The sequence below is a fragment of the Anarrhichthys ocellatus genome, unplaced genomic scaffold (genome assembly GCF_004355925.1).
Source record: "Anarrhichthys ocellatus isolate YVR2014 unplaced genomic scaffold, GSC_Weel_1.0 scaffold110, whole genome shotgun sequence".
Taxonomy (NCBI): domain Eukaryota; kingdom Metazoa; phylum Chordata; class Actinopteri; order Perciformes; family Anarhichadidae; genus Anarrhichthys; species Anarrhichthys ocellatus.
Genome location: NW_022280140.1, coordinates 233,494 through 245,616, shown reverse-complemented (window position 1 = coordinate 245,616; position 12,123 = coordinate 233,494). Strand labels below are relative to the sequence as shown.

The 12,123-nt window shown below is 42.5% G+C and overlaps 1 protein-coding gene across 1 annotated transcript in view; it reads right to left on the bottom strand.

The window, feature by feature from the left end:
• Positions 1 to 532: 532 nt before the first annotated feature.
• dbpa (D site albumin promoter binding protein a) overlaps positions 533 to 12,123 on the bottom strand; it is a 26,535-nt gene continuing 14,944 nt past the window's right edge. Inside the window, exons 4-5 of the mRNA XM_031876480.1 lie at positions 4,163 to 4,416; positions 533 to 2,059 (exon numbers count right to left, since the gene is read on the bottom strand). Of these exons, the coding sequence (XP_031732340.1) occupies positions 1,844 to 2,059; positions 4,163 to 4,416 (470 nt within the window). The 3' untranslated portion in view covers positions 533 to 1,843. The remainder of the gene's footprint in view (positions 2,060 to 4,162; positions 4,417 to 12,123) is intronic.

Below are 12,123 nucleotides of genomic sequence, written 5' to 3'. Positions count from 1 at the left end.
ATTGGGTAAAGGTTGAAGGAGAGGTATAGACAAGTGTTTGTGTGTAAATCTATATACGATTTATCGATACAATATGCAACAAAAGAAAGAAAAAAGAAACTAAAAAGAAGGAATAAAAGACAAAGAAAGGGTTTAGGCAGTTCAGTACTGTGTTTGAGATGGTGGAAGTGTTTGCATGTGTGTGTGTGTGTGTGTGTGTGTGTGTGTGTGTGTGCGCGCGTGTGTGTGCGTGCATCAGGTGAAGGATCAGATCCGATCAGCACCATAGAAGTCCATAACAACATCAACAACAACAATAAGGGTTAAAGCCTGGGTCAGGACTGTGTGTGTGTGTGTGTGTGTTGTGTGTCGGCATGCTGAAGGTTTCAGTCACCGTTCGATCCGGGCAAATCAACCCTAAACCAGTTAGCATTTCATTTTTGCACTTCCTGGACAAACAGAGAGAGAAAGACTGCAACCATGTTGTGTTATTGTTAACAAATTGTCCGTCAATGTGAGTTTGTGTGTGTGTGTGTGTGTGTGTGTGTGTGTGTGTGAGCGAGACACGTTCAATATAAAAGCAAACCTGCCAGTGAAATTCTCCCCCTTGTAAATTTTCAAACATCTGCTCACATCCAGCTGTTCTGATGGCTATTTGCTTCCTGTTTTCCTCTCTCTCTTTTTTTTCTCCTTCACCTTCTAAAAAAAAAAAGAAAAAAGCCCTGCGATTATTTCAAAATCAGACACGGAATCAAATAGAAGAGAACAAATCAAGTGCTTGAACGAGCCCACAAAAGAAAACAAAACGAAAACACAAAAAATCTCTTAAAACTATACAATTTTTTTGTTTCACCGTCTTCCTTGCGACGCCCTCTCCCCTCGACCCAAAAACAATCGTTACTAAGATGCCCCGCCTGGTCTCGCATCGTGTGAAATACCTGATTCAGCCGTGATACATTCTCAGTTACGCCTCCGGCCTAACGCGACTAACCAGCTCGGTGAAATCGAAAATAGATTATCTGTTGTTTTGCGATAAACAGCTGGGAGGAAAAGCATTTAGTGTGGCCCCGTGACTGTCCAGCTAAACAGCCCCTCCCCGCCCCATATATAAAATATACAAAAGATTATCTCCAAAATCCTCCTCCTGACTATCTCTGCTAATAGAAAAATATACAATAATCCTTTGTCAAAATCTCTTTGCGTTATGGACGAAAACCCTGCACCACCTCCTCCTCCTCCTGCACCTCCTCCTCCTCTTTGCTGGACTAGTCTTTCCTGCCTTCCCACTTCAAAAATATACATGTTTTTTTTTTTTGTCCTATTTATAGAAAAGAATTACACATCTGACCTCTTCCTGGCTTGAATCCGTGCCTTGAGCTTAAAAAGTGAGACTTCACTGGCATAATGTGAATTCAACACCCTGTTTGAACTGGCCGGAGCGGCGGCCGGGGACGCACTACCTGCGAAAACACCGTGCGACACCGGGCGTAAGCACAGCACCGAGGGTGACGCGTAAGCTGCCGAGGTGACACAAACGGTGAAACAGTACATTGAGTGGATACAGCGAAGCAGCATGTACAAAGAGAGTCAAACTGGGGGAAAGAGATTGGCGTCGCATGTGCTTTCCTGTTGTGACATCCTAAAGCACAGCGTGCACGCGTTTGTTTCTGGTGTTTGCGCCCCGGTGTCGCACAGCGCTTACTGCAGATCTACGCCGGCCTTCTCCCCGCGCCACTTCAACTAAAGTGCTGCTGTTGTTGGGTTTGCCTTGTACCCTCTTTTTCTCATTTCCACCTCCCCTCCCGCCCCCTTCCTCCTGCTTCGTCGTAGTCGTCTTCTTCCTCTTCCTCCTCATCCTCCGCCCTCACAAGTCTCCGTGCCGACTCTCGTACTTGTTGATGATGTTCCTGCAGCGGCCCAGCTCTTTCCTCATGTCGGCCACCTCCTGGCGGAGGGCGTTGTTCTCCCGCTCCAGGAAGGCGGCGCGCACAGAGATCTGGTTCTCCTTCAGCCGCCGAGCATCCCGCGAGCGCTTCGCCGCCTCGTTGTTCTTCACACGCCGGCACCAGTACTTGTCGTCCTTTCATCGCCGGCAGCCGTTTGGTATGGTGGAAAGAGAGAGAGGGGGGGGGGGGGGGAGAAGAAGAAGGAAGCATGGGATGAGTTATGAGGGTCAGATATGTGATGAGGAAAGGAGGAAGGGAAAGAGGAAAGGAGGCAGCAGTTGAATAGTTGCAACTACAGAACACAAAAAAACATGACAACAAATACTGGACAGCGAGAAGAAGCTAAAGGCTGAAGATCATTTTACATAGTGGCCAAAAGCAGGAACTACAACTTCGAGTCCGTCACGTGATGTCATGCGGCCTAAAAAGACTGTTTCCCACAGACTTACATTGGGAAACATGTCTATAAAACGCAGATGATTTTCTTCGAGGTAGAACAACTCCCCAGTAGGAGCACTTGAAAAGCCCTTATTTATATTTCTAGAAGTTGTAAAATGCACTAATAGCGTACAATACTGTGATTTCACAACATTGGACGAAGAGCCGAGAAGTGGACAACACTGCAGTGATGGTTTAAGACGTTTCTTTGGATGTTTTGATGACTTAGTTACTAGAATGTATTGTCACTGCTGTGAAGTTGAGTAGTCCTTTAGTAGGTGGCCGTGGTATAAGAACAATAATGTGCTCCAAGATGTTCTCGTCTGGAAAATAACAGACTCTGCCTCATCCGTTACTTTCCTATATTGGAACACCTCCCAGTGTTTTATTGCTGAAAAGACATATTGGCTGTCACAAGACACCTGAACGCTAACAGATAGAAACACAGACACATTAAAGAGACACCAGAGCGGACTGCATGTACGTAAATAAATGGCCGACGATGTCAAATCATTTGGAACTTCTAGGACGGTAAAGAGGAGATGGAGAGTAATAAAGATGTTAAGTGGAAATAGATATTATGCTGAGCTGAGACGTAATGGCCGATGAGGGTCTCATGAGAGGACGATTGGAAACCACAGAGATTGTTGTGTTAAACTGTTGGACTCCAAATTGAAAGTAGTGATCTCTGTCTGGAGAGATTGATGTCGGTGGAATCGCTGCAGTGTTTCCTCAGAGAGGATCTGCTTACGTCTGGCACAGTTAACATCATTCCAACTTTAAACTCTGCAAAATCATTATCTTTTTGAAACATCTAAAAAAGCGGTTCAGAGATAATCACTTTGAGTATTTGTTTTTATTATTTGTTTATGAAAATAATCAAACTCTCCTTAACGTTGTGATCCTGGATCGCAGCCAAAGAGATGAATCTGAGATGTAATTCACGAAGAGCTGCAGAGCAATCAGCTTCCTCTTTAACTTTGCTCAGAGATCATTTTTTTTCCAAACAACCTGCGTACGAATGATTTATAAAACCTCCTGAGACAGAACACAAGGTGAGCGCCTCCAACCCTCCGTAAATTACAAAGGCCTCAGGAGCTGCAGCTGCTCCGCACTGACCTGTGAAAGCACGAGCCATCGATCAGAGCTCCTCTTACTGCGCAATGAGCCGAGGACCAAATATCGTAGCACTCTGGTCGGGAGACGGGAATACTAGCGGGCATCATGCGCCATAAGTTCTTTTTCCACATCGACACAGGAGCTGTCAAAAGAGCTGTGGCCTTCGTCGTGATGAAGTTCAGACGCGGCTGCTGGGCGTTCTGCCTGAAACGCATCCTGCAGAACAAACCTGACCTCTCTTCACACGCGAGGACGTGTTTCTGCAGAACACTCAAGTGTTGAAGTAGGTTGACATTTTAAATGCCTAGTTTTCCTCTTATGTCATTTTAATGTTCTACTTTTCAGAGATTTCGGTTCCACTTTTATTTGACTGTATTTGTGACTGATGCTGGGTTTTTTTGTGCATTTATTTATTACATTTTATATAATACCCGACGTAATATTACAAAAAATATATATTATTTTCTCCTATTTTGAGAAAATAAGGTTTAACTCAAATGATAATAAGGACGTTTCAAAGTTTGAAACAAGTGAGAAGGTGAAAACTAAATAAAACACACATCTGCTCATTGGCCATCAAAACTATCAAAGTAAAGGTGTGTATGTTTGTCAGCCTGTCAGGATCATTATAATATCCCAGTGGTCCGTAGGACAGCAAAGGACTGTGGGAGATGTAGTACCTTCTGCTCGTTGGGGACCAGCATCTTGCGGGCCTTCTTGATCATCGGTTGAGGCTTCAGCTCCTCGTCGGAGAAGCGGTGCCGCCGCGGGTCGAACGCCTCCTGGCCCGGCACGCTGGACAGCGCCAGGTCCGCCGGGTCGGGGTCAAAGTTCACCGTGATGTCGCTGCTGCCGTTGGCGGACTCCGGAGGCCCAGGGGGTCCCGGAGGGCAGGTAGAAGTGGGTGACTGGTCCTGAGGCACCGCCCGACCACCTGGGAGAGAGAGAGAGAGAGAGAGAGGATGACTCCGTCTGTTATTCCAAACTATTTATAAACTATATATATATATACACTTACAGACAGTGTTAAATATATATAGCCAGTAGAAGCCAGCACTTTAAAATGAACATCGGTAATTTCACCAACAATAACTCAAATTTCCTCTTTTGTTTTTGTGTTTAGTGTGTTTTTTTAGCGCCACCAGGAAGCTGCCAAAGTCAAATATTTCTAAAGCCTTAAGTTATATTAGTGCTCACAGAGATCTTCTCCGTCGTGCCAGATGTGGACGCAGAGACGTACGACACAGCTGCAAAGCTATTAACAATCAAAAGGAGGTCAGTGGAAGTTTGGAGTATTGCTGGTGCGCATTTAAGTCGAGTTTGGTTTAAACTTGAAACAATCTCTTCAGTCCGCTGATTATAATGATTGTTATATTCAGACTACTTTTGTTAAAAGTGGCAAGTTGTGATAGTCACATGAAAAAAACGTCACATGAATTACAAGAAAAGAGTAGAACCTGCAGGCAGCAGGACTGGTTTCATCACTCATTGAGCCGTTCAATCATCATCATCTGGTTTTATCTGCAGATTAGAGCCCATCTGCCCTCCGAGGACGGTCACGTGTCAGAGTGCAGCCGCCAAGCTAACGGCTAACATGCTAACGATGATGAGACAATCCTCATGGGAGGTTTGATCTCATTCAACTTAAAAACTCTGAATGTGGAGCGAAACACGAGGACAACGTTGACTACCAATGGGTCTGTAAAGGAGCGGTCTGGAATGTTTATAGGACAAACAAAAAAACATCAAATATTTCTTGATTTCAGCCATTTTAAAATCGGACTTTTCAAATATTTTAACATACACTTTGCCATATTTATATTAATTATATTTATTTTTTAGAATGTGTAGAGCACCAGCCCACCTACACACCAGGCCAAAGTAGTTTGTTTTACACTACTACAACATTTCTATAGATTTATAGATTTGCTTTTTTGAATTCTTCATAGTCTTGTTTGGCAGTTTGGTGTCAGACGATGTTCTAAATGATGTTTTGGAGGCGCTCACTGCATTTTTCAACATGTTTATTGACACTTTCAAATAAAAACGATCTTTGTGACTGATGGTTTGTAAATAAAAGGACTCAGTACAGTAGAGGTTATTGTTGATATTCGAAGTAGTGAGAGTAGGAAACAGAAACAGCTACATACAGGGGCATAAACAAAGCCAGTGCAGAAAGAAATAACATTAAATCAGCAATGGTGCTATTTCCTATGTACAGTATACACCCTAAAAAACATCACCATCATGGTTTTCTTTTTCTTTTCTTTTGTCATATACAGAAATACAACAATGTTGCTGGAAGATATGTATGTTGATGTCAGCGTTCGATCGCCTGACGAGACGATACATGGCGGTTAGTTTAGGAATGAGAAGCTGATGCACGTCTGCAAGCAGAGCGAGCGGTCACGCCTGTCAAGAATAAAAGTGTCAGCAAGTCACTAGGGGCCCCGTCACGACAGCATGCACTGGGGCCCGAAATCACCCCAATCACGCCACTGGCCACATAACTTCATTGGTTTTTTTGTGTCCCGAGTGTTTAGCGTCGGAGTGAGATGTCCTGTACACTCTGCCTCTCTCCTGCTTCACCCAGAGAGCAGCGAGCCAAGAATGAGGGCCATGAAGAGGATCACCCTATAGACGCCGAACAATATGTGTAATTCAAAATGGGCGAGGAGAGGGGAGAGTGACAACGTGTTTCCCAATCGTTTCTTGCACATTCAATAACGCGTGGACGCTGTGACTCTTCATATTGTCCCTTAAAAATCTCCCCAAACAGACGGTGTCCTTGCTCTGCTGCTTCCTTCACAGCCGCCGCAGTGATGCCGACTCACCACCAGGTGACGGTATCGAGCCAGAAACAGCTGAGCAGGGCAGCGAGTTCACATCATGCCAGATTTACAGTACAACAAGCAGGGAAGATCAGGATTTCAGTTTAACCCTTTGTGGAGCTTCATGTGAGAAGAGAATTCAGCCCTTATCACTGAATACAGAAATGAAAACGATCATATCTGAACCAAAACAAGGAAATTAAAGAAAATGCGGTCAGAAATCAGACATCTTGTGCCTGTTTGGTATTTAATGAAGCTCTGATGAAAGACTACACATGATGTTGGTTTCTTGCTGGTGTAGCGGTCGATGTTTTTTCCCCCCCAATTGGATTCCAGCATGCTTTAGAGCAAGGACATATAAATCAATTGAATAAAATCTAAATAATAATACCTGGAATTTAAGAAGAAGTTGATTTTGTTGAGTCGGGTCCAGCTATTCTTGGATGCTTCTAGTAAAGGATGTAAAACTTTCATCCTGCAGCTATTCTGCTTTATTTCCTTTTCTGAATGCAGCACAAGAATAGTGAGTCTATTTCCAGTCATATCTCCACACCAGCTGCTTATCACACAATTATCTTCCATTTCTGATAAATGGAGAAAAATACCATTTATTTTTATTTTTTTTACTTTTCCTCTCTGGAATACAAGTGTTCGTTGAGCAATCATCCAGCACCGGTCAGAACAGTTCTGTGGCACCGTTTGTAAGACGCTTTTCTTTTTTTTGTGTGGAGCTCCAGGCTTCGAGCCACAGATTATAAATAACTGCAGAGCTGCTGGTGACCAATATCAGCCGAAACAGTAGTGGAAAGATTTTGGATACTTGAGCAAAAATGAAAGAGAGAAGAGACGTGTTTACAGTACGTAATGTTTTACCAGCAGAGAAGCATGTTTATACAAATCGAGTTGATTTGTTGATCATGATTTGTTCAAAAATGTTACAAAAGTACAAACGAGACATGATTTGAAGATATGACAGTTAATGATTTCATAAAAAGTGATAATTTTTACAAAAATATAACAGGTGTGATTTTAAACCAAATGCTACAAATGTGCTTATTCATACAAAACTGTCAAGAAAGATATTTACTAAAACATCAGAGATGTGATACCTCTGACCTTCAAATGTTGAAACAGAATAACAGAAATAAATGTTTAAATATATCTGTGTTTCCTACCATCATGTTGTGGAAATCATTGTCAATAATTATTGGGAGGAATAATTAACATTGACATGTGATCAGACAGTCTCTTCACACATATTATTATTATTATTATTAAAAGGTGATCTGTGCAACTTTGTTATTCAGGAAGTTTGTATCAAACAAGTAGCTCTTCGTACTGCTCGGTACCCTTGAAGTAGCTCTCAGTTTCAAACAGGTTGGTGACCCCTGAGCCAGAGTCTTGGCAACCTGTCGTCCTGCAGAGCTTGACATTTTGGCAGAGGAGTCCAAACCTGATTACTCTTTGACTTTCAGGACATCTCTGAATTAAAGGACTGAACTTTGCAACCAGCAAATAAATTACTCCAAACAGTCGACTTACCGACATAATTAGGGGCTAAATCATGAATATCCTCTCTTAACCAAACACTAAGTGCACAGAGCTCCAGTGGGATTGTACTGTAAACAATAGTTTATCAATTTCACGTTAATCGATTTCTGTTATGAATATGAGGGACATGTAGAAGAGAAGGAGCCGGGAAAGCAAACCAACCACGAACAAAGCATTCTGCATGCAAGAAAGAATAATGTAAAAGGTGAAGGCAGTATGTAAACATCTAATAGATGCTTTATAACACACTATGGTGGAGTTCTAAGCAGATAGTAGCGCATTTAGCAGCTAAAGAGACGGATCGTTCCCTCTGGAGTTGGAGAAAACACTGGACTTAAATTCATCAGGTGGACTCAGGCATGACTCCAGATGAATGATAATGTTGCCGAGTGTCTGCTGAATGTGTAAATAAGCAACTGTTTGCTCAACTTAATAAGGCGATGATATGTCAATGTTTTGCAAGTGGCCAAAAAAACCCAACCTGTCACTGTTATCTCTCTTTCATATAATCATTAATTACGTATCTTTGGATTTTTGGACTGATCGTTGGATCAAATACTCCCCCAAGAAAGTTGCTGATAATAGATTATCCTATTTCATAAAAGCATCATGAACCCCTTTGGATGCAAGAACTTTTTACAGCCCACAATGCAATGCAGCATACATGGTCCTCTGTATTCGTCGATACATCCTCTGGTCCGTCTGTTTTGTGCTGGGTAAACAGCCAGCCGAGCGCGGCTTCGCCTGGCTTCATTTCCTGTCTGTGAGCGGGAGCCATTTGGGCGAAGTGCGCCGCTTGACTCTGAGATTCTCTCTCTGCTTTCATTAATTTATCTGCGATTATGAGGTTTTCTCTCTCCGCCTGTCGCTCTCTGCTTCTCCCTGTCCATCGCTGAGTGAAAGCCTTGCATGTATTAATGTTTTTGGATTTAAAAAGCAACTAATACTCGATTATTTTTCATTCAAAATCGACCATTTTCGTTGCCAAAAACATTGTTTCCACCAAAAGAGCAACACAAACGTTCCTGCATTAACTTTTAAGGTCTTTAAAGGTCTCGCTCTGCTGTTCAGAGTTAAAGCCATCATTTCTTATTCATATTCTTGTCCAATCCTGCATGAAAATCCTGATCTAAAATCTCCGCCTCAGGATGTGAAGGGCTGATTCGATCGGTGTGTTTCTAACTTCAGAACGTGGAGAACTGTTCCAGTCCTCTTTGGGGGAAAGAAAAAAACTTTATTTCAAAAAAAGGTCCAACAGAGAAGAAGACAAATGAAGAATTCAGCCGCCATTTTGCTCCAGTGTTCACAGAGCAAAGCAGGGAGGAATCATCCGCCGTGGGCAGAGACGCCCACAGAGGCAGAAAATAGAGAGGTTGAGGTTTTGAGAGTCAGGTGAGCAACTCTTCCTCCTGACTAATCGCCTCATCTAACTATACTCTCACTTGATACACCTACAGTCCACATGGAACCAGCGGCTGAATCCAACACACTCAACGCTGCTCTCTGGGGGTCGGGGGGGAAAAGGCATTTGGGGAAATGTAGGAACCCCCCAAAAGAATGAAGTGGAAGTGAGCGAAACTGGTGAAACTAAAGACGTAATAAAAGCACTAAACTGAACTTCACAGGCTCATCCTCGTCGTCATCATCATCTTCATCTTCATCATAAAGCAGGGTTTAAGCCGTTTCTCGGTTTCAGTATCTTCTTATGCAATAATGGGTAACAAATGCAATTACCGTATTTTCCGCACTATAAGGCGCACTTAAAAGCCTTTAATTTTCTCAAAAAACGACAGTGCGCCTTGTAATCCGGAGCGCCCTATATATGGATCAATTGGTTAATTGGTTGATCTATACTGGTTGTACACGGCGCTCTGTCAAAATGTTTCAGTACGACTGGTAAACTACAAAGCCGCACCGCTTGCAGCATTACGGCTACCGTAGTCAGGGCGTCACCGAAGTAATAGTGGTAAACACTGGTACTGTGCTTACTCCTAGTCCAACACCACTTGTGTGTATAAAGACCCCAAAATGGCACCTTTCAAGAGACACGCTTACGACGCTGAGTTCTATACGTTTTATACGTAAGTTGAACAATTTCGAGAGTTACTATATTGTGAATGCACTAACGTTTGATTTAGTGGTATCAGACTGTTTCTTTTACGTGTTTACTGAATCAGGGAAAAGTTCCCCTCTACGTTTAAGTTACCGTATTGTGAATGAAATCAAAAATCAATAAAGTTTGACTGAATGATTTATCTGACTGTTTTGTTGACATTCCCTTTAGCACAGCTCCATCTAGTGGATGCATAACGCAACCCCTGTCAAACGTTTGACTGTAGTAGCTTCTATTCTATGCGCCTTATAATCCGGTGCGCCCTATATATAAAAACAGTTCTAAAATAGGCCATTCATTGAAGGTGCGCCTTATAATCCAGCGCGCCTTATAGTGCGGAAAATACGGTACTGGGCAATTATGCCAATTATACAAGATGGAGGTAACAATTGACTTCTATTGTGATTACTGTAAGCGAGACTCGTACTTCATCTGCGGTGTTAAAGTCCGTTTTGGTGAGTTTTCATCAAAGGTAAGTTCTTCGCTGAATTTAAACTCACAATAAACGTCATTTTGTGAGAGAAAAGTTGGAACATTCAGCTTTTTATGGGAAAGATGATCTACCAAATATGTCTTGTTGGGTGTCCCGGTACATTAGTGGTCTAAGGTGTATGCCATGTGATTGCTTTGGTCTCATCTCTCATCACATTCAAATCAACATAACAGGATGGACGGAGCAGCGGCCATTTATACGTCTACTTTTGCCATTGGGACCGTTGTAGCGGCCTAACTTCTGAATGAAGTAAACCAACTCACAGCAAGCTGCTGACTCACTGAGGCAATGTAAAACGGTCAGTGGAGCAGTAACGTTACGAAGCCAAGAGAGTTAATGAGGAAAATGTAATTTCATTTAAATGTAATCGCCAGAGGAGTGAGAACTTTGCTCTGTGACCAGTGCAGCACTAAAGCATGGAATCAACACACTAGCTAGCTAACGATGCCCACGGCAGTGGTACAGACACCAGTTGCAGCAGTACTAAAATAATTACTATCAGTCCTTGAAGTAGCCTCAGTAGTAGAAGTTTAAATAGTTGTACTTTCAGCATTTGTAGTAGCAGCAGTACAAGCAGCAGTAGCAGTAATGGGAGTCGTCTTAGCAGCAGTAGCTGCATGAACTGTACGCTCAGTAGCCCAACCAGCAGGACCAACATCAGCAGTCCTACCGACACTATATGAGTAGCAGCATCAGCAGGCTTTTACTACCGGCGGTAGTAATCAGATAAAGATCAGAGCTTAATTTACCTGCTCAGTCCGCTCTGAGTCGAGGAGAGGCAGAGGAACCGTGAGCTCTGCCAGCAGCTGTTTGTGCCAAACACAGAAACATGAGCTGGAGATTCAATCGGCACGTGGAATGTGATATAGGAAGTGTGTTACGTAAGGAGGAGTCCCCTCCCTGTAGTGTAAACACACCATGTTTGGCCTCTTCCACTACTTCTCAAACACATCAGACCCTTCACAGCAGCAGCGGTGTGATCAGTGGGGACTCACTCCCTCAGGGCCCAACAACTATTATTGATCTGTCCATTATGTTTCTGATTAATTCATTGTTTTGGTCCATGTACTTCTGTTGATGCCGAAAATCCTCAAATCTTGAATGTATAAAAAACAGAGAAAAGAAACATATTCACAGATTTAAGAAGCTGTAAAAACATAAACCAAAATGTTTTCTGATTAATCTTCTGTTCAACACACACACATGCAACTGGACACGCTGGTTTCTGCATCGTGGTTTGGGATTTCTTAATAGTTTTGTATTTATACATAGTTTTCTATCACAAATTGAGTTTAGTTTTACTCCTTTAGTACTTTGTGTTTTAAACTATTGATTGTGTTTTAAAGTAGTTTGTATAAAGTGACTTGTATCTTGTAAAAGATGTACTAAAGATGAACAAACAAACATTATTTCCTAAATTAAATTCCATTATCTTTTCATTAGTCTGAATACAAAGTGTTGAATAAAAATGAAAAGCCTTCTAGTCATTTTTGTACGAGCGCTGTGATCATTCTGTTATTATTTTCTTATCTCAGCTTACATCTTAAACATCTGGTTTTCGTCTCGGTTCACGGTTCCACTGTCAGACACACGTGGATGTCCGTTTACACACACACACACACACACACACACACACACACACACACACACACA